The 22,896-nt window shown below is 37.1% G+C and overlaps 2 protein-coding genes across 3 annotated transcripts; both read left to right on the top strand.

The window, feature by feature from the left end:
* Positions 1-1,766: 1,766 nt before the first annotated feature.
* On the top strand, positions 1,767-14,796 carry LOC107585466 (folylpolyglutamate synthase, mitochondrial-like). Of its 2 annotated transcripts, XM_016272486.1 has the most exons (16): positions 1,767-1,777; positions 4,495-4,754; positions 5,839-5,967; positions 7,794-7,847; positions 7,937-8,001; positions 8,437-8,551; positions 9,259-9,336; positions 9,594-9,655; positions 10,291-10,393; positions 10,476-10,553; positions 10,636-10,780; positions 10,856-10,936; positions 11,257-11,407; positions 13,240-13,315; positions 13,418-13,484; positions 14,263-14,796. In XM_016272486.1, the coding sequence occupies exons 2-16, from the start codon at positions 4,629-4,631 to the stop codon at positions 14,637-14,639; spliced, it is 1,707 nt and encodes a 568-aa protein (XP_016127972.1). In that variant the 5' UTR covers positions 1,767-1,777; positions 4,495-4,628; the 3' UTR covers positions 14,640-14,796. The 2 variants fall into 2 exon arrangements, with proteins under 2 accessions (XP_016127972.1, XP_016127973.1); XM_016272487.1 differs by lacking the exon at positions 1,767-1,777 and having other exon boundaries at positions 4,480-4,754.
* Positions 14,797-16,540: 1,744 nt separating this feature from the next.
* Positions 16,541-21,275, top strand: cdk9 (cyclin-dependent kinase 9 (CDC2-related kinase)). The gene is made up of 8 exons (XM_016272401.1): positions 16,541-16,638; positions 16,999-17,112; positions 18,042-18,123; positions 18,235-18,325; positions 18,786-18,952; positions 19,088-19,259; positions 19,338-19,486; positions 20,326-21,275. Exons 1-8 carry the CDS (start codon positions 16,598-16,600, stop codon positions 20,689-20,691), a joined length of 1,182 nt encoding a protein of 393 aa, XP_016127887.1. The 5' UTR covers positions 16,541-16,597; the 3' UTR covers positions 20,692-21,275.
* The last annotated feature ends 1,621 nt before the right edge of the window (positions 21,276-22,896 follow it).

Genomic DNA, 22,896 nt, shown 5'->3' with positions numbered 1-22,896 from the left:
AAGTGGGAAACACTCATGAATACAATGAATATGATTTTCTAGTTCTACCTCTTATAATGGACTGTAGGTGCCAGGCACTCTGTGTTTGAGTGAAGCATTTCTCTATGCAGTATGTAACGGATGTCAACGGCAATCTTAAAGACACGTGACGGGAAGAGCGGGTACCGCGCTGGATGCCTCTTGACTAAATTCCCTCTGCCCTTTTGTGAACTCCAAATCTGTTTTTTCATTCGTAAATGACAATCCATAACAGGGCGGATACTTTCAATGTGATTGCGTTTAATGTATTTACTATGAAGCAAATGATTTATGGTGATTTTATTATCTGGATATTTTTATTGTACTTTTTTTTTTTTAAAGAAGCAATGCTGTAGATAACGACGTCTTTTATACTGAGATGAAACGTTGAGAGGTGTAAGGACTCAATAAATGAGATTTAATGTGGAACAGCTGCACCGAGTGACAGCAATAAGCAAATTTCCTTGTTTTTGTGTGTGTGGGAACTTAACTACTGCCATTAAGACAGATCATGTTCTCTTACGTTCAGCACAAGGATATTTCAGTCGGCAAATCTGGTGTAGAATATTTTTTAAACATCACAACATATATATATACGCCACAGTCGTTAAAACTTGAATTTAGAGACGCAAGTCAGTGTTTGTACATAGATCTGTTTATCATCATCATCATCATCATCTCTGATCAATAATGTCTTCCATTTCTTTTGATTGTATCGCATTGCCTGTGCATTTTCAATGACTGAACGGTTTTAGCCAGATGCATATGTAGTGTGAAATGGTGTTTTCATAAATCATTTCTTTTAGATGCTGTTTTTTAAAACCTAATATTGAGATGTATTTATTGTCCTTAATTCTCTTCTGGAAGATGTCTTACTCTCTGATTATGACGCTACAGGCAATAATGAGATTAACAGTTGATTACTGTTCTGTAAAAGGGAATCACCCTGTAGCACTGTGAGGTGATGGGCAAATTAAAGCAATTATTAAACCTCTTTCTGGTGGTGTGATGCATTCAAATTAGCTTTTATGTGTTGGATGTATACTTGACTACACACAAATTACATAAAGACGCTATTTTGTTTGATTTAAAGCCATAGTATTAAAGGGGTCATAAGATGCCAATTTTCCACAAGTTGATATGATTCTTTAGGGTCTTAATGAAAAGTCTGTAACATAGTTTGGTTAAAATTTCTCAATGGTAGTGTAAAAAACACCTTTTTTTTTACCCTGTCAAAAACAGCTCTTTTCAGATCAAGCCGTTTTTGTAGCATTTCCCTTTAAATGTTAATGAGCTCTGCTGACCCCGCCCCTCTCTTCCGAGCTGCTCTCAGAGGGACTGTTTACTTTAGCTGCATTCATCGTGAAACTTGCTAATTAGCACATTAGGAAAGGGTAGTTTTTGGCTTTGGTCTAAAGAGCAGAAGGGCTTATTGAAAAATGCAAATTCATTCTCTGCCAGCAGGTGGCGCTTTTCGCCAGGAATATAGCCGTTTCCCCCATAACTGCAGTAAACAAAGCAGTGCAGCACCTGACTTTGAAACTTGCAGGGCTCATATTTAATCGTTTAAATAGCCTTTTGAAGTGTAATCTCATTATGCATTCCCGCGGTACTACCTGCGCACACATCAATAGCGTCACTGGGCTGTAGGTTGCCAAGTTGAGGGGACAAATGGGTTGCAATTTGTATGTGTCGATCGTGTGAGAAAGATGCGTTTCAGACAAGATCTGGCAACTGGACAACCTTGGAATTTGTTGTCGTGATTATTCATATAATGAGGTTTGGCCCATACAAATTACGGGAGTTTTACCGGAAGCGAATGTAGCAAACATATAAAATATGACCAGTCGGATTTTTTATTTTTTTTTAAATAGAAAGATTAAAAATATGGGAGAAATACGGGAAAATATTTAAACGGGATGATAGCGGGATAGAATGGTAAATTACGGGAGAATCCTGGAAAAACGGGAGGGTTGACAGGTATGAAATAGAGATTTTAAAAAAAGCACTGGGTGGATTTTTATCATTATTGGGTGGATGTGTACACACACTTCAAACACACATTTATGTTCAAACAACAACAAAAGTGAATTTTGCATCCGATGACCCCTTTAAAGAATTTAGTCAGGGTAGCACCATATCTGACAGGAATGAAAACAAGGCCACGAGGGAATGAAGTACAGCGCATTTAAGCGATGTTTGCTAACGAAAAAACATTCTGTGGACAAAAACTTCATGAAACAGTTCTGAAACTTGTGATTTTTGACCACTACTACATCTTTATGCAGCACATGCCACTGTAAGACTGTTGCAAATCGCAGCCTCGTTTTCGTCGCGTTAAATTCAAAATGGCGTCTACCGATTTAAAGACACGATGGATTTTTTAAATCGATTTATGCATTTATATGGATACATTTAAGTTTTAAAAGGATAAATATTTACATAAATTCAATTTTAAACACTTAATCCCCAACTAATTAACTAAAGGAAAAAATAACCCTTTCCCATTCTCCCTCTGAGGTCAAAGGGCTGCAGGCCAAAGCCAAACGGCTCTACGTAACAAAACCTGAAATGGGAATCTGGGTCTAATCTGGATAAAAGCCCAGAGGCCAGAGACACCGTGTTCTAGTCCTTGTAATCTCTCATCTTCAAGTCATTCCTTAGAACTGGAATGATCTCCTTCGTCGCCCGTCTGAATACATAACACCGCATTCTCATTTCTTGCACATCTCTGACCAAATCTTGACATCTAGCCTCCTCGTAATCCCTTTTACGCACATGTTTCACCGAGATAAACCCTGTTTACGTGCGGATAAACGGCAGAATGACTGGTCATTATCTAAATTGCTCACTATCACCGCACAAGCATCTTCCAAGAAGATAACCAGAGCTGAAACTCGCGTATTTTCCATTTCAGTAATTCAGGATCTCATCACGGGAATGGATTTAGCACGTAATGAAGCTAAAAGGCTCGTCACACTGGACTAAATGTCATCACATGCTTGGACAACTTTAATACGGAGTCGTTAGTAGTTACTTTGATCATCTCCTGATATATGGCCTTTCTCACGAATTTCACCTTCTCTGTGTGCTGGACGCTGTCCTACACTGTAAGCAAACGCACGTCTGCTCTATTAACCCAAGGGTCACTGTATATAGCAATGAGTAAGACCTCTGGGATCGAGCCAGGAACCTTCAAATGAGCTTTTATGTTGGATCAATCATACAGATTCTTCATTCCACACTCGGGTTTGTATTATTTAAAGGACAATAACCTACAGATGCTTAGAAATAAAAAGCCTAATAGCGATTCAAACCCTAAACAAGGCCATTGTTATGGCCTTATACATTTATATGAATATATTTTCCTTCCATTTACCAGCATTGATCTGTTGACCACTATGCCACAACACCCCTTGATACTAAAGGTAACCACCCCATGTATATTTTTATGTGGAATCTCTTGTTTAAAAGTGAGAAAAAATATTTCATTAGCTTTATAATGATCTTTTATTACTAGACTTAAAACAGTAATGTCGCTCTTTACCATAGTTCAGCTCTCTAAAAAATTATATAGGCCATGATCAGTAAGTCACGCAAAATATTTTATTCCATTAACTAATCAAAATTTATTTAACCAATTTCAACTTTATTTTTTTTAAGTTATATGACATTTAACACGATATTTTTAAGTCAGTTTACTATATTTGAAGTTGAAATTTGATCATATGTAGGCTCTTCGAACACAAGTACAGTTTTGCAGCTTTAAATACAATTCGCAATGAAGTCGATTAACCCACAATAATTAACAATGTCATTAAACCGTTCTAAATTAATTTCACAAACAGTTAACAATATTTTTAAGCGCATTTGAATTTTAATCTTTGGAAATGCATGTAGGGCCTATGTATGTGATGAATAGCATCACATAAATCTTTTTTTTAGATTTATCTTCTTGCGACATCTACTGGCCACTTAGCAGAACTGCAGGAGCTTCTCATTCCTGCTTCACAGCACGTTTTCAGTCCTCTCTCCAGAAGCAAAGCTGAGATCCTTCATTTTACACTTTGCTTCCTGATTGTTAAAATTATTATACATAAATGTTCATTTAATTTTGTCACAACACATTTTTTTTTTAAATAAAATGTTACAAATTAAATCATTTTAAAATAAAAATATATATATATTTTTTTTAATGCAATGAAACATTCAATTAGTTAAATTTCCTTCCAGTCTGAATGTTTTAATATGGTTTGATGATTTTCTAAAGTATAATTGCTAATGAGAAATTAAATTACATTAACACAAACCTATAAAGCTCAATCAAATTCGCTTTTCTCTCCAGCTCTGTCCAGTAGGTGGCGGTGCTGCGTCGTTATAAGTGAGAGCGCGCATGCGCAGTACGAGGTGTGCGCTGGCTCTTGAAGAAAGCTGACACGTGAGAAGCGTTTAGCAGCACTGCATGGCAACCCAGAGAAACGCGCTGGCGATAGTAAACTGTAGTGAGTCTGTATGGCAAGCCGGCTGGAGGCGTGGCATGACGCTAGAGTTCCGTGTTGACAGGAAAACTCCCCAAATTAGGAGCCGCTTCCTGCTCTCTCTGGGTCACCATGCTGCGCTTGTTCCGCGTGCTGGCGCGTTTGCGCGGGTGTAGACACTGGACTAAAATCACCGAGCTGTCAGCGAGACTCTCCAGCACCAAAGCTGCTCCGCGGTTCCGAAGAATGGACTACCAGGTAACGCATACTGCGTCCGTATGTTATTATGTGTACTGTATGTATGGAAATGATTAACAATAATTGTTGAGTTTGTGCGATTTTGTTTGGACTTTTGGCTGGAAGTTTTATGTTTTGGGCTCGGTTAAAATAACGCAGTAAATTCCTCGCACGCGGCTGATTCATAAGTGACAGTTGTTACATAAACCGTTAGAGTTTAAAATCAAAGCGCGGCAATTTTTTCCGCGTAATGAGCGCATGGCGTGCATTCCATTGAGGTCAATACATATTCATATGGCAAGCCGTATAACATTCATCTATAGCAAACTTTCTATTAATAAAGTGTTATTAGCATTTATTTATGAGATACAACTTTTTTCTTTGCTTCTAGTCACAGGTAATTACAGGCAACTGTTACTGGTAACAAAGCGCAAGTGGTTACCAATAACAAATGAATAGAAAGTTGTCACTGTTTGGATGATAGCAAAGAAATTAGTACTAGAATTTAATGAATAATCGTGTAATAATGTCACAATTGGATTGTTTACTAGTGTTTTAAACTAATTAACATAAAATGGACACTAGACTTGACTTGACTTGCATATCTAAGATTTTTAGACATTTTTTTTTCTGAGATTTCCTCAGATTTGTTATGGTGTCAGGACTAGATTTGCCTTTACTAGTCAAGCAGGTTCTATTTTGTTAATAAGTGATTGTCAATATATGCGATTATATTTTGCCTCGTATGATTCATCAGATCACTTTTGCCAACCAACCAAAACATTCAGCAATAAAACATATTAGGTTGTCATTTGTCAGTTGTAATATGATTGCACTACATTAAACAGATATTCTGGCTAAACATTGACTAAATATTATGAAAGAGTTCAGAAGTTCAGTTTTTGTTAGTAAAGCCTCATTTTGTAGAGGCTAAACCTTCACATGGACATCTGGCTATTCTCTGAATATCAGCTCAGAATTACACTTATATAGCGAGCTGTAAATCTGGATTGGATGTGAACATGAGAGTTTTGTGAGCTCCAGAGCTGGTGTTTGAGATGGCATGAAGTCTTTGAGATCCTGTAGCATTATGAATGTGTTTCAGGATGCGGTTTGCACCCTCAACACCCTCCAGACAAACGCCAGCGCTCTGGAGCAGGTGAAGAGAGAGAGAGGTCATCCTCAGCTCCAGCTGCAGGCCATGAGAGGCTTCCTCCAGCGGGCAGGACTCAAGGTATCAGCTTCACAAGTGTAATACCAAAATCATTATATGACTGTAGGAGTGCTTTTATATCACAGTAACTGCATTAATGTTATTTGTGCATTTTGATATCAGTCTCAGCCAATAATCATTCATCCTTTGCTGATTAAGAGATTTAATTGGCAGCTTAGTGAGCGGATATTATACAATTTCTTTTTATGAATTAGGACAACATTGTGTAAAAATAATTTACATTTTTATATTTCAGTGTTTTTAAATGCATCAATAAATGTCAGCGTGCATGCATACATCAAATCTCTGTAAGCACATTGCTTTAGCTTTTGTATATTTTTGTATATTAAAAAACTATTAGGGCTGTCCAAAGAATTTTTTAATTTCGAATATTCGTCGAATTTAAAATAAAAATCCACATTCGAATGCAAAAACGTCAGGCAGCCTTTTATCAGTGGCGCACGAAATGCGACGACAATGTAATGTTTTTGTTAGCCTATCCAGTTGAAGCCACTAGATGCGGCGCTGCTACATTGTTCATTCAAAATATTGCAGAAAAAGAGAACATCAATGCGGGGGAGATGTTGTTTACGTCAAAACCGAAACCAAGCCGTTCACACAGAACGCATATTCATCGCATTTTCTAGAGGGACATCTATCAGCGCTGCACCCGCACGAGAGAGCAGCATGTTTAGAAAGCTCAAATTAATCTAAGTTCAACTTATAAAAAACATGTCCCGAGACTTTATGGCGGTTTTCCCCATCCTACCGCATCTCAAGTTTTTAAATGAAGAAAGTACTTTTTGTGATTGGTTTTCGGTCCTTTATATTAAACTATACATACATGCATGAACAAGCAACTTTATTAATTATATATGGTTTATAAACACAATTTTAAACAGTATGCACTTTTTTTTTTTTAAAGATAGTCGTGTTATTTTATTATGCTTTGAAGAAACATGCACAATATTTTGCTCGATGCGCCCTCTTGTGGCCTCGAGAGAAGCCAAAAGCTTTTTTCCCCCTTACTGAAATTATGCCTTTTAAATTCGAATATAATTCGAATATTGATAATATTTAAGTAAAAAAAATCCGAATTTAGTTTTTCTGCCATTTTGACAGCCCTATTAACTATGTGGCAATGCCTATTTTTGGAAAATTAAATTCTTTACAAATGAAAGAGATTTTTTGTTTAATTTTTGTTTCATTATTTCTTTTATTTGCTTAACTTGATGGACACAAAACAAAAGATAAGATTCATAACAAATGGGTTCTTCCTCATTGAAACATGCTCCATTCTGTAATTTAATTACAAAATTAATAGTAAATAATAATTTCTATAATTACTTGGCTTTATCCTTTGTATATTTTTGGAGCTTAAATAACTCCAAAGTGGTCATGCCTACATCCAGATCCAGTGAATGAAATAATTTACAAATGAAAGGTACTTGGGTACTTAATTGTATTTCATTATTTTCTTTTTAATTGCAGCTTGACTTGAATGAAATGTAAATGAATGCGTATGATGGCACATAAAAACACTTCACATTATTTAACAATTAAATTAAAAACAAAAGACTAAAAAATATAAATGACAAATTATTTAAACAGTATAATGCTTATAATTGTAAAACTATTATAAAACGCATTTAAAGCTATTATAGTCAATATCTGCTTAACTGTGACTGCTCATTGGCAACCAAAAACAACTAAACTCTGCTTTATATCGTGAAAACAAGTTCTTTCTCGTCTTGACTTGTTAAAACATGCTCACATCCATATTTTAATTAGAATATGCTTAGTAAATAACCGTTCAATATGTGCTGATGTGTCCTGTTTGTTCTCAGGTAGACGAACTTGATCGTCTAAATATTATTCACGTAACTGGAACAAAAGGAAAGGTAAACCTGTTCACTGAGCAGTTAAACTTTCCATCAAGTTATAAAAGTTATAAAATGCTGACAATATTATTATTATTGATTTTTTTTAGGGTTCAACATGTGCCTTTACAGAACAGATTTTGAGAAACTATGGCTTCCGGACTGGATTCTACAGGTATTATAACCAGTCAAAATAATTCAGTGATTGGAGATAAACGTGTTTATAGTCATTCTTTAGTGATTGTGGGAGCAGCAGGGTTTTTAAATCTGTGTAAGTGTTGCGTAACTCCACTGTTTAATCATGCATGCACATGTATGTGAGTTCATGCTGAACTTTGCTTGATCTGTCCACTCAAATAAACCAGTTCTTTGAGGAGAAAGTAAAGCTATGTGCCACGTCACTATTACCGTGTGAATGATGTAATCAGTCTGTCCTAGGTTTTGTTGAACTTTAGCTCAAGCTTAATGATTTACATAATCATTGACCATTGTTCACAGCAAGACCTTTAGGGCTTAAACAAACACTGTAGTAAAGTCGTTACATTGACTGTGTTATCTTTATTGTGTAGCTTGATTTGTGTATTGTTTGTTTTCTGCATTCTCTCTTTAGTTCACCTCATTTGGTGCAAGTGAGAGAGCGAATCAGAATCAACGGGCAGCCAATAGGAAAAGAGCTTTTCACCAAATACTTCTGGCAGGTGTATTGTCGACTGGAGGAGACAAAGGTGAGACGGATGGTGTTTTTAAGTCAATACGCGATGTAGGCATTCTCTAACATTCACTGCTTAAACTTCTTCCTAAGTTGTTTATATACCAGACCATTTTTGAAAACGAATGGTAAAAATGGCTCAGTCATGAATTATGATGGTTATGACACAATCCTAAACGCATAACATATGATGATAGTGTGAAATATGTTAATACATGCAAATACGAATATATTCAAATCACAATCACTATTGTGATCGGCTAACTTCCACATATCAATAATTGCATATAGAGTTTTATGAATGATTTTGATGCAAGAAACCTTCAAGGAAAAAATTAAATTAAACACAATTTACAAGATTTACTTGTGCATTTGTGAAGAAGTGTTAGCGTTAAACAATTATCTGGTTCTTGAGTTTTAATGCTTTAATTCCTATGAAAGGAGTGCATGTTTCCTGCTGACTGCTCTGTTACATTCGCATCTGTTCCATGTTAATTGTGTTAAGTGTAAATGTGAGGCGTCTGGTCATGTAATTGCATAATCGCAACAGCATGTCAATCATGTGAGGAAAGAAACAGTGCCATTTGTTCAAACACCAGAACTTAAAATGTCTCTTTGAAAATCTGCATCCATGTATCCTTCAGAAATGGCAATGTACAGCTGTGATATGAGTGATTTTTAAAGGCTTTTTCTTTGTCATAACATTTGGGTTTAACTTTTCAGGATGCCCATGGTGGCAGCATGCCTGCTTATTTCCGCTTTCTCACCATCTTGGCCTTTCACATCTTTCTGCAGGAGAAGGTGAGCAACATTACTGAACTGTATTATCTGTAAATGTAATCATTTTATTACAACAGTTGAGCCTGTAATGAAACCTACATATCAGATCAACTAATTTGATACTGATTTACTGCTGGTTTTTTAGTACTCTGTTATCATCTTATCAGCAATGTCAAAGTTGAATTATTTTGTCTCAGAGATCATTGTCCTTTATTATAAATGCTTAAGGTTATTAACCTTCACCTAAATTCTCTGTCTATCTCTCTGCCCCTGTGCAGGTTGATTTGGCTGTCTTTGAGGTTGGGATCGGTGGAGCGTATGACTGCACAAATATCATTAGGTATCACAGCACTATTTAGCCTTGAGTATCTGAGTTTTTACTGTCTCTCTCCCGTCTGCTTCAGTGTAGCGTGTCTAATACTTTCTTTGTGCTGCATTATTATAGTGTGAACTCCATTTAATCTCAATTCGCTTGGCTTTTCATAATTCAAGCGTGACACATTCCTCTCGTATCAGCCAATCATTGATCTGCATTCTTCATGAGTTTTTTTGATCCTATCAGTAATGATCCTGACTGACAATATGAACCAATCAGTGGTCGTGAAAATAAAGAAATCATCTCGCTCTGCATTTTATATGATCTTATGCTCAAGAATACATAATAATGATAGCTTATCTTTATTCAAAAACACCTTCGCTTTAGTTGCACACAGAATCTTTCTAAAACGTTAAAGGAATAGTTCACACAAAAATGAAAATTAGCTGAACAATTACTCTCCATCCAAGATGTAGATGAGTTTGTTTCTTCATCAGAAAAGATTTGAAGAAATTGAGGCGATTTTTCAACCATCCAGGTGGATGTTTTTGTTGAAAATCATTATTTTGTGTTTGCATTTGGTGCTGCTAATGGGACAGAAATGATACGCTTCACTATAAAGGGGATTGAGGTTTAATTTATTAAAATATTTTTCCTAGGCGTCCCTGGGTGTGTGGCATCTCCTCTTTAGGCATAGATCACACCAGCATACTGGGAGACACCATTGAGAAAATTGCCTGGCAGAAAGGAGGGATTTTTAAGGTGAATTTTTGTGGCTCTTGTGTGAAAAAGAATTCAAAACTTTGCATCTTAAGAGGATTTTTAGTGAATCTGTTTATTGCAGCCAGGAGTTCCTGCATTCACAGTCAAACAGTCTGATGGGCCGAAGATGGTGCTTCAAGAGAGAGCAGAAGAAATTGGGGTGAGAAATACAAATATGCACTTCAAATACACAATTCAAAATGCAGTTAATTTGCTCATATTGTTCTCGGTTTCTCTCTCAGTGTTCGTTATCAGTGTGTCCTGATCTGGAGGAGTATCAGAGCGAGGATTCGCTCAGGTTGGGTTTAGCCGGTCATCATCAGCGCAGTAACGCTTCTCTGGCTCTACAGCTCTCACACACCTGGCTGCAGAGACACTTCCTCACAGGTGCGTGTTTCTGACTGTTTGTGGGTTAGTTCACGTACCTCTGTTTGTGTTTTTAATCAGCTGTTTGTTCCTCAGATCCCGCGTCATCATCTCCAGTGGAGTTCAGCGGTGTGAGTCCAGCTCCAGCCTTCCAGCCCAGTCCTGCAATGATAAAAGGTCTGGAAAAACACACTATACAGCCCAATTAAAAGCTCATTTTTGAAACCTAGTGAACTGCTTTGATGTGTGCTGCCTACATAGGCAGCAACAAGCAAGAGACGGGGATGTTATTGCTGTATTTTAAAATGTATCTCTTTCATGCACAAATACCTTCTCAAATATGTAATTAAAATGGCCACTTTTGAGATTTGAACTTGCAGCCTTTTGGTTACTTGTCCTGATATTTAATCACTACGGTTACAAAATTACTAAATCACAGTCTTGGAAAGGTCATAGTGCATTTAGCAGTTGTAGGTAATATATATATGTTTTCACAGGTCTTGCGGAGACTGAGTGGCCTGGGCGCAATCAAACACTAAAACACGGTCCTGTGACGTATTTCCTGGACGGAGCTCATACTACACGCAGCATGCAGGCCTGTGTCCACTGGTTCAATGAGATCGCACCACAACATGAGAGAAATGCAGGGTGAGAAGGCCTTCCTCTTTTACTCAGACAGTAGAGCATGGTGTTATTAAAGGGATAGTTCACCCCAAATTAAAAATTCTGCCATTAATTACTCACGCTCGTGCTGTTCCAAACCCGTAAGACCTCTGTTCATCTTCGGAACACAATTTAAAGGGGTCATATGATGCGATTTCAAGTTTTCCTTTCTCTTTGGAGTGTTACAAGCTGTTCGTGAATAGATAAGATCCCTAAAGTTGCAAAGACTAAAGTCTCAAACCCAAAGAGATATTCTTTATAAAAGTTAAGACTCGTCCACGCCCTCCTTAAACGCCTAATTTAAACATGCCCCCACGTCTACGTCACGATGTGGGAAGATTTGCATAATGCCGCCCAAATGGAAGGAGACGTAACTTCATTGTTGCTGCCGCCGCCATGTTGTGAAGATGCTGCAGCCCTCTACGATCACCTTGGCAATTGAATCGCCATTGGCTAGTAAATTTTTTAGTTTACGCTCAGTCGGAGAGTGTTCGGCGAATGAAAATATATCTGAGCTAAACTTATATTTAGCCTCCAACTCACACTGGCGAGTAAAATCTGAGAATTTATTAGCAATTATCTAATATTAGACATCATTTAGTCGCCCAGAGTGAAGATTTAGTCGCATATGCGAGTGATTTACTCGCAATGTAGAGGGTTGCGCTGTGTGTTTCATTGCATTTTATGATTACGCGGCGCGATGCAACGCAACGTGTAAAAAGACAGTATAAGTCATTATTATCCGTAATTATGTCCCCATTGGATGCAACAAATGCCTCGTTTATAATGGGTTTTAATGTTTTTGTCTCGTCGCTCCGGCCGGGACAAGGCATCACAATATGGTAAAGGGCATTTCCGTCTCACGCTTGAGGTATTCGGCCAATCGCAATGCACTGGATAGCTGGCCAATCACAGCACACCTCGCTTTTCAGAACGATGAGCTTTGTAAAAATCGACGTGTTTCAGAAAGGTGGGCATAGAGGAGAAACAATAATGTACAGTATGTGGAAAATAAGTGTTTTTTTAACCTTAAACCGCATAAACACATTTCATTACACCAAATACACAAAATAATGTTATTTTTAGCAACATCATATGACCCCTTTAAGATATTTTTGATAAAATCCGAGACCTCTCTGACCCTCCCATAGACAGCAAGGGAACTACTACGATCAAGGCACAGAAACATAGCAAGGACATCGGTAAAATAGTCTGTGACATCAGAAAAAATAGTTGAATTAAGTCATTATTTTTGTTTTCTTTGTGCACAAAAAGTATTCTCATAGCTTCATAACATTACGGTTGAATCACTGATGTCACATGGACTATTTTAACGATGTCCTTTCTACCTTTCTGGGCCTTGAACGTTTCAGTTGTGTTGCTGTCTATGCAGCGTCAGAGAGCTCTCGGATTTCATCAAAAATATATTTTTCAGAAGATGGAACAACATGAAGGTGTGTAATTAATACCAGAATTTTTCATTTTTGGGTGAACTATCCCTTTACCGCCAGGTCATGGGTTCCATTCCCGGGGAAGCTGTGAACTGATCAAATACATGTATACATTGAATGCTGTGTAAGTTGTTTTAGATAAAAGCATCTGCATAATGCAAATGTAAATAAGGACCAAAACGATCTGTTTTCTAAAATACTTCTATGTTTGTAACTTTAAAACTGAAAGGTTTAAATGCAAATCTAAAGACATGTAGTAGAAACTCGAGAATATATTCAGTGGAGCCAAACAGTGGATCTTGAATTGTGTGTATCAGCAGACAGCGTTTAATTTTTGTTGATGTTTAATGCTCTTTGTGTTTGTAGGGGTCCGGTGGTGAGGGTCCTCTTATTCAACGCTACAGGAGAGAGAGACTGTGGTGCTATGCTCAAACTGCTCGTAGTGAGTTATTTCACACTTTTTAATCCTATTAATCTGCACTAAGCCAACCAGACTCATGTTTGTTTGTATTATTAGCATTCTAACGATTGTTCTTTGTTATAGCCCTGTCTTTTTGATTTTGCTGTGTTCTGTCCAAACATCACAGAGGCCATAGCGACCTGTAATGCAGGTAAGAGATGCTTCCAGCCACCGTCATGTGTAAGAGATCCAGACACACAAGATGATGTGAGATCTAGTCAATCAATAAGATGATAGATGTTTTGAGTGGTTCAGGAAGAAATTTTTGGTGATTTTAACATCCCAGTTTTAAGATGTCTTAAGAGTGCTGACTAACTAGGCAACATTTTATGGATGAATTGAACTTTTAGCATGAAGATCGATGATGAAGGCTTTCTAGATTTTGCCTTTATAGATGTATTGGCCAAAATATCACAATCAGGCTATCCCGAAAAGCAGTGCAACGATATATATATAGATATATATATATTTTTTTGTATGTTATATGTAATTTTATATAATACATTCAAAATATATTTTATTAAATAAATGCATTTTATTTGGATTGAATTTATAAAAAAAAAATGTAATTCAAGTTTAATTAAATTATACTGAATTACATGATTATGAATTAATTTTTTTATTTAATATTGAAACATTGATCAAATAGTTTAGGAAACTCATTTAAAATGTGCTTTTATATCCAATATTTGTAAGCGTTTCCTTTGTATTTTTTACTTTTTAGATTGAGTTGTTTACTTAGCAAAATTAACATCAGACTATTAGAATGAACTCCCTTATGCTGTTATGTTGAGTTTTTGTGAGATTCTTGATAATTTTACATGAAGATTGTTTAGGATAAATCACTTAAAAGATTGTATTTTGGTTAGAATGCTGCATTACAAGGTTTATTTGCATTCTGCATTTTAATAACACACTCTGTCCTTCAGACCAACAGAACTTTAACGTTTCTGTGGAGAACATGCTCACACGTTGCCTGGACAACCAGCAGAGCTGGCGCGTTCTGAATGGCCAGGAGGAGAAGCCAGAGGCGGAGCTTCTGATCGGAGGTGGTTTGCCATTGGTGGCAGAAAGACACAGGGACACACTGGTGTTTCCCTGCATCCTCAGCGCTCTGCAGTGGATCAGTCAGGGAAGAGACTCGGTACTGTCAGACCCAAACAAATGTGTCATACCCGTTAAACCTAGCATAAATGCGAAAGCCGCTCTGCTACGAGAGGCTGTAAACATACACGTCCTCATCACAGGTAGTTTACACCTGGTGGGAGGGGCTTTAAAACACTTGGACCCTGCTTTAAACTCATAATGGACATATGCATGTGTCTGCAGTGCCAGACATCCAGCCAAACACAGCAAGTGCGCCACCTAGTGCCTGAACCCTCTGTCCCAGTACTCGAAGGAGAAGTTCACCCAAAAATAAAAATGTGCTTAAAGTTTACTCACCCTCAGACCATCTAAGATGTAGATGAATTTGTTCCTTCATTAGAACAGATTTAGAGAAATTCACCACTTGCCCACCAATGGATCCTCTGCAGTGAATGGGTGCCATCAGAATGAGAGTCCAAACAGCTGATAAAAACATCACAATAATCCACACCACTCCAGTTCATCAATTAAGGTCTTGTGAGGAAAAAAGCTGAATGTTTGTGAGAAAATTCATCATGAAGGTGTTTTAACTTGAAACAAAAAAAATTTTTAGTACTGTTTTAGGCTGTTTTGGCTAGTAAACGGTGCTTGATCTGGGCATGTTTTTTACCTGATTCAGCCGAGACAACTTTTTCACTGCAGAAAGCAATATTATAGACTCATATTTTAGCTGAAATCAAAGGTTTAAAGCTAAAATGTCTTAATAGTGGATTTGTTTCTTATAATCATGCATCTTTTTCTTCACACGATGTTAACTGATGGACTGGAGTGGTGTGGATTATTGTGATGTTTTTATCAGCTGTTTGGACTCTCATTCTGACGGCACCCATTCACTGCAGAGGATCCATTGCTGAGCAAGTGATGTACTGCTAAACAGATTCTCCAAATCTGATGAACAAACAAACTCCACTACATCTTGGATGGCCTGAGGGCGAGTACACTGTTGGCTAGTTTTCATTTTTGGGTGAACTATTCCTTCAACAGTTCACTCTGTGAAGATGTACTTCAAATCATGGATGAAATATTTTCTTCTTGAATCCATGCATTCTACTTCCTGAAGAGCATTGGACCAGTTCATCAGTTTATGTAAAAAGCACATCAATCCGAATCTACTTGAGCTGTTTGTTTACTTTATTGGGATACTTTAATTTGAAGTTACATTCAAATTAACTTAAAGTGCATTCAGTTAATTTTCTGTGTAAGCTTCTTTATTTTACACTACAGTTTTGGTGTTTTTAACTGGATCTTTCCATCCATGAAATAGAAAGTCAGGTTGCCTGTTTATCAGTGTTTGTGTTTTAAAAAAAATTTTTCGTTGCACTGAAATAATTGTGCCATAAATAAGACATTGTTCTCTAATGTAATATTAATGTGTCATTTCTAACACATGCATGGGAAGGTTTGCATTCACAAGTGGATGCAAAACGATGTTCAAAGCATTTCAACACTGCGGTGCCCACATCTGTTCATAGTGAATAAAAATGTGTTTTGTGTGCGTGTATATACATCAGAGGACTGGAGGTGTATAAAAATGGACTGTCAAATATGACTTACGTTTTGAATCTTAGTGTAATTAAATTTTTTGTAGCATTTTATGTACTGTAGTAGACCGGAGAGTGTATAATCTAGAAACAAGCTACTATTTTCAAATGCAGCCTGGATTTTTGAACATGCTAACTTGGTTTTGGGATAATTTTGTTATATATGAAAGATTGGATAATTATTATAACAATAATGTGACTAAATATTTATTTTGATCAATAAAGATCATACCGCTCTTGTCTTAAAGTGCCATAGGGTGCTATTAAAAATCTTTATGTATTGTATATACCAGATGAAAAATGAATAAAAATTAAAATACGTTTGTCTATATTGTATCAATTCTTATTACATATAATAATATTTAATGTTTTTCTATCCAATGTTAATGAGATATGAGTTTAGGTATGGTTTTGTCGGATAAAATACGTTTTATCACAATATGTTTCAATCTACAAATAAAAAACACATTTGTGGAGTAGCTTTATGTAATAACTGGATCTTTCTGGCGGCAGGTGGCGATAGAGTTTTTCTTGGCGCGGTTGAATCTGTCCTGCGGACCGCAGAGGAACAGCAAGGATGCAGCGCGACAAAACCGGAAGCTCCGGCGGTGGGGATAAGTACGAATATTTTAATAATATTCTATCTCTTATCAGTCATTTAAAATATTAAAAACTCGATTTGGTTTATCTTTAACATGTCAAGCACGTATTTGTACTGTTTAAATATAGTTAGTATTTTAAACAACGGTGTGAGTTTGGTTTATGTCTTTGTCGGGCCGAATGTCGAACACGAAATCACCCACACAACCAAAACAGCATCTTAAAAGACTAAATAATGTCGTATTTAAAACATAAATTTGCCAAAATGCGTCTGTACGAGTGTTGTAATTATAATGAGCTCAGTGTAAGAACAACAGAAGGTAAAGAGAGCTCTTCATCGTGTTTTAAAAACAAAATGTGTATGTTGTGTGTGTTTAGGCCGGACAGAGAGACCGCCATCATGTCTAAATACTATGATGGGGTCGAGTTTCCCTTCTGTGATGAATTCTCCAAATATGAGAAGCTTGCGAAGATCGGCCAGGGCACCTTCGGGTGAGTAAGCCTATTTGATGCTTGTATACGTAAATAAACCGTAATATACATTTAATCTTTTCATTACTGTTGCAATCCACTGTCAGGAAAACAGTGGCTAATAATGTCTATAGGGGTCATTAAAGGAATAGTTCAGCCAAAAATGAGAATTTTCAGACAGTTGGTTCATCCCCAGGCCATCCAAGATGCAGATGAGTTTGTTTCTTCATCAGATTTGTAGAAATTTAGCTTTACATCACTTGCTCACCAATGGATCCTCAGCAGTGAATGGGTGCCGTCAGAATGAGAGTCTAAACAGCTGATAAAAACATCACAATAATCCACAAGTAATCCACACCACTCCAGTCCATCAGTTAATGTCTTGTGAAGTGAAAATATCCTTGTTTGTAATTAACAAATCCATCATTAAGATGTATTTAACTTCAAACTATTGCTAAAAAAAAACAACTAAGGCTAAGTCTCCAGTGAAAAAATAGTCTCTGAGTCAGGAGATAAATATGCACAGATCAAGCGCCATGATGTGAGAGGACAACAGGGGATGGACTTTTTCCAATGGAGTAAGAGTTATTATGGATTATGGACTCATATTTTGTCCAGACGTGATGGTTTAAAGTTAAAAGGACACAGTGGATTTGCTTTCTGCAAGTTAACACACAACTTTTCACTTCACAGGACAATAACTGATGGACTGGAGTCGTGTGGATTATTGTGATGTTTTTATCAGTGATGTAATACTAAATTTCTCCAAATCTGATTTTGATGAAGATGGATGACCTGTGAGTCTGAGTAAATATAAAGCAAATTGTCATTTTTGGGTGAACTGTTTCTTTAAACCTTATGCTATATTTTGGATTAGAAGTAACCAAAGTGATTGCTGGTTGGATTACCTATAAGGTTGAGCGATTCACTGATGTGTTTTCTCTCTGTAGGGAGGTGTTCAAGGCCAAACACAGACAGACGGGGAAGAAGGTGGCTTTAAAAAAAGTACTTATGGAGAATGAGAAAGAAGGGGTGAGAACATGTAGCATCCATCCTACACAGAAATCAAGTTATACAGTTATTGGACTCTTGATTTAAATGCAGATGTCACGCATTTAAATGTGTTTGTGCTCTTCTCCTCAGTTTCCCATCACTGCTCTGAGGGAAATCAAGATCTTACAGCTGCTCAAACATGAGAATGTGGTGAACCTCATTGAGATCTGCAGGACAAAAGGTGAAGAAGACCTACACAATTCGTGTTTACTTTTAATCTTCCCATGGTGTATCTGCTGTCATAAATAAGATGCATGGCTGTTTTTTTACATGCAAATGTGGCTTTAAAAGCATTAATGTACTTATCTCCACATTCTCACGGTCATAGACAATCTGGAAATATCAAGGAATTTTAAAATTGTGAATTTCAGACCCAGAAAAGTCATTGAAATGAGTGAAATTGTAAAAGTCAAAGACACTGTTTTTTGTTTAGCTCATAGTCATATATCATATAATAATCATAGGGACCATGTAAATTCATTATTCAAAAAGTGTTGGGTCTATGTAACTATAACTAGAGTTCCTGTTACTCACCCTATTTCAAATAATAGACAGTGTGTTAAATTACATTTTGTCTTGCTTTTGATTGCAGGATTATGGATTATTATAACAGTTTATTTTTCTCGTCTCTTCTTCTCCAGCCACCCAGTTTAACCGTTATAAGGGCAGCATCTATCTAGTGTTTGATTTCTGTGAGCACGACCTCGCTGGACTGCTGAGCAACGCTAATGTTAAATTCACTCTGGCTGAGATTAAGAAGGTGATGCAGATGCTACTGAACGGACTCTACTACATACACAGAAACAAGGTGAGACAATGTGATCACTTACAGTTTGCCTGGTAATATTCCCAGATTATCTGATGTAAATGTGGCTAAGAAACAGGCCCAGGGTTGTCACTGTGATGTAAGGGCCCAGACTGAAGTATTGTGTGTTTGTGTCAGATCCTCCACAGAGACATGAAAGCAGCTAATGTTCTGATCACCAGAGAAGGCGTTCTGAAGCTGGCTGATTTTGGATTGGCCAGGGCGTTTAGTTTGGCTAAGAACAGTCAGGGGAACCGCTACACAAACCGGGTCGTCACACTGTGGTATCGACCGCCTGAACTGCTGCTGGGTAAGTGAAACGCATCTTAAACACTTGTAGTGGGATATAATGATTGTTTTATCACTGTGAGTATTTGTTTTTTGTTAGGTGAGAGAGACTACGGGCCTCCCATAGATCTGTGGGGTGGAGGGTGTATCATGGCAGAGATGTGGACCAGAAGCCCCATCATGCAAGGCAACACAGAACAGCACCAGCTCACCCTCATTAGTCAACTGTGTGGCTCTGTTACTCCTGAGGTAACACACACACAGAACTATACTTTAGACCTCTTTACACATGGTTTTTACATCTACTTTGGGTGGTCAGATTTTACATATTTGCATGGTCAAATGTCTAAAGTGTCCACTTCTGATCTGTTTTTTTTTTTTTTTTTTTTTTTCAAATTAATATAAGGAAGAGCTTAAAATTGCATTATTATACAAATACATGCTAGTATTTTTTTCTTTATTTGTTTGTGTATTTTTTTTAAATAATTACAAAAAGTAAAAATATGAAACTGGGATTGGTATTTTATTTTATTATTATTATTATTATTTATTTATTTTTGCTTAAAATTATCATGAAATGAATACAAAAACATAAATATGAAGCTTAAGCCCATGCTAATTTTTACATTTATCTGTTAGCATATTTCACAAAACGAGTACAAAAAGCATAAATATGAAACTTGAATTCATGCATATATTTAACAATATTAATGTGAATTTGTGCATAGCCATGCATATATTTAACAAAAAATGAATAAATAAAAGCGTAAAATCATAAATATAGAACTTAAATCCATGTTGGCTTTTTAAATATTTATTTGCATATATTTAACATAAGTACAAAAGGCATGAATATAAAACTATTGAATTATTAATTAAATTAAATATAACATTTTTATTTACTTGATTATATTTAACCAAAATGAATACAACAATTTTTTTTTTATTTTTTTTTTTTTTATAAAATCAGAACAAAAAGCATAAATATGAAACTGGAATTCATACTAAATATCATAAAATCCTACAAACTTGAATCCATGTTTCATATTTAAGTCTTATTTATACGTCTGTATTCTGTGCTGTCTCAGGTTTGGCCTGGTGTGGATAAGAAGTATGAGCTGTATCAGAAGATGGAGCTTCCTAAGGGTCAGAAGCGTAAGGTGAAGGACAGACTGAAGGCTTATGTGAAAGACCCATACGCTCTGGACCTCATCGACAGACTGCTGGTTCTGGATCCGGCTCAGAGAATAGACAGCGACGACGCTCTCAACCACGACTTCTTCTGGTCCGACCCCATGCCCTCCGACCTCAAAAACATGCTCTCCACACACAACACCTCCATGTTTGAGTACCTGGCACCGCCACGCAGGAGAGGTCACATGCCCCAGCAGCCAGCCAATCAGAACAGAAACCCTGCCACCACCAGCCAATCAGAGTTCGACAGGGTGTTTTGATTTGTCGGGCCGGCTGTGATTAAGAAGGAGAGAGAGACTTCTGATTGAATCGTAGGAACCTTTAGGGATCTCACCTGATGACAAAATAGAAGACATTTCCACGTATATCTTGAGTTAGTGTTTCATCACAGTGTTGTGTTGGACATCAATGGAGCAGGCAGATACAGTTCCTGTTGTTTAGTGTTTACACTCACAGACGCTTTATCTAGATTACAAAAAAATACTGATCATTGATAAGATGAGTTCAGTTGATATGAATTCCAGAATCCATTCTGAGCTGATCCAACAACAGCATGAGTTTATTGTGCTGCCAGTGTATTGCGGGAGAAAAGTGTACGTAATGTTTTCAGACAGATTCAGTGTAGTGTTGGATACAAGTCTGCTTTTCCCATTGAAAATATGTTTAGTCTGGGAGAGCCGTTATCCATTATTTAAACACCTGGTCATCATCTTTTCAGATTTTATTGTTACTTTAGTTTTTTAAGGATGTTTTTATTTGTAAGATCATGTGTTTGTGTTGGGATATTGGTGTAAAAGTTACTTGTAAGTATGATACACTAATAAAACCTTTCACATTTCCCACCCTTGTTTTGTGACCGGGTGTAATTGTGGAGAGAACCTTATCTGAGAAAAAAAAGTGTCTATAAGTCAGCTTTTGTTTCAACGCTAAAAAGAAATTTGTGGTTGGATCTGGATGAAATATCACCCACAAATAAATCCATTTGTATAAGTGTTCATAAGAATTTACAACTTACAGGTAATAAAGACTTAGTCAAGATTAAACAAATCAAAACTAAATATTTTGTACCCCTTAAACCTTCTGAAGTTCCCCAGATCCCCTGACTGGTTAGTTGGGCCAAGAAAAAGGAACTCACCTAATCACACTGAATCATAATTTAAGTTTCTAATAATTTGTGCTCAAAACTTTTAGAAAATGTGACCATCTAGTATTGGAAAGAAGACACTGCCAAACAATTACAAACGATTACATGTTAGGCCACTGAAAATATGTAATGCAACTATATTTATATTTTGAAGCGTTTTAATGTTAAGGTGTTAGTATTAGTAATTAGTGCTGAGCCTCATAAAGCACTAAGGCGGTTAAGGTTAGAAGGGATACAGCTAAAGCTTTCCTCTGACTGTTCGGCGAAAACATTCAAAACTCAGAGAGTGTCAAAAACAGCCTGGTGGTTGAGTGCACTACATAGGGGATAGGGAGAATAATCCCTATATATTGTATGGTAGTTGAGTGCACTACATAGGGGATAGGGAGAATAATCCCTATATATTGTATGGTAGTTGAGTGCACTATATAGGGGATAGGGAGAATAATCCCTATATATTGTATGGTAGTTGAGTGCACTATATAGGGGATAGGGAGCTGTTTCGGACACAGTTTTCGTTTTTCTTTGATCACGTGATTCTGAAAACAATTCGACCTCCAGCACAGAGTTTATACGCGCTTTGAAGCTTCAGTTAAACTGCAATCCGTAACTTTTTTTGCGTTCAGAATTTACAAAATTAATATAATAAGCGAGTACATCATTAATCTATTTTCCAAACCGTGTTTTGGCGGAATCACTACGGTACACCTATAATAAGCTTTTATATTCGGACTATTTGGTGGAACCGCCGCGGAGTAGCCCAGTACCTGCGTGATTCGTCTGTGCACCACAAGTAGTGCTGTGGCGGGAAATAAAAGCCCACGCACAAGGCTGTGTCGCCGAGCTCTGGGCCAGGGTTGCCAGGTTTTTACAAGAATACCCACCCAATCACTACTCAAAACTAGCCCAATCGCGTTTCGAGGGGGTTCCCAGTTACAAATCGCATTCCAGGGGATAAATATCATGTTAGTCGTTATCATGGAGTCGCTTCAACCCGCGGCATCAGTGTTAAAGTTGCCCAATTCCGCGGGAAACCGCGGACCTGGCAACACTGCTCTGGGCTGTGTTGTAGTCGGTGGGGTATCCGGACCCGGAGTTGCAGCCTCAAACATTCGAATGACGCGCGTGAATAAAGGGACTCCAGCTTTCGGGTTTTTAAAAACCTCCTCTCTGCGCGTGCGTGTTGAGGTGTGTTCTGCGCATAGACTGTGGTTCTACGAGTCTGTGAGTAATTCTCTCGTTCTTCTCTGCTGTTCTTAATGTAATTGATTACTGCTTGGAGTTTTAGAATAATTATCATAACATGCTACCATGGTCTCAG

This window comes from Sinocyclocheilus grahami, unplaced genomic scaffold, assembly GCF_001515645.1.
Source record: "Sinocyclocheilus grahami isolate Dianchi unplaced genomic scaffold, SAMN03320097.WGS_v1.1 scaffold70.1, whole genome shotgun sequence".
Classification (NCBI taxonomy): Eukaryota; Metazoa; Chordata; class Actinopteri; order Cypriniformes; family Cyprinidae; genus Sinocyclocheilus; species Sinocyclocheilus grahami.
This window is presented reverse-complemented; position numbering and strand designations above follow the sequence as displayed.

Excerpts from the sequence above, each read along its gene's own strand:
- cdk9 (XM_016272401.1), top strand. The coding sequence starts at position 16,598 with ATGCAGCGCGACAAAACCGGAAGCTCCGGCGGTGGGGATAA. Across the intron at positions 16,639-16,998 it reads AGCTCCGGCGGTGGGGATAA|GCCGGACAGAGAGACCGCCA; the intron begins GTACGAATATTT and ends GTGTGTGTTTAG. Across the intron at positions 18,953-19,087 it reads ACTACATACACAGAAACAAG|ATCCTCCACAGAGACATGAA; the intron begins GTGAGACAATGT and ends TGTTTGTGTCAG.
- LOC107585466 (XM_016272486.1), top strand. The coding sequence starts at position 4,629 with ATGCTGCGCTTGTTCCGCGTGCTGGCGCGTTTGCGCGGGTGTAGACAC. Across the intron at positions 5,968-7,793 it reads TCCAGCGGGCAGGACTCAAG|GTAGACGAACTTGATCGTCT; the intron begins GTATCAGCTTCA and ends GTTTGTTCTCAG. Across the intron at positions 11,408-13,239 it reads CAACATGAGAGAAATGCAGG|GGGTCCGGTGGTGAGGGTCC; the intron begins GTGAGAAGGCCT and ends TTGTGTTTGTAG.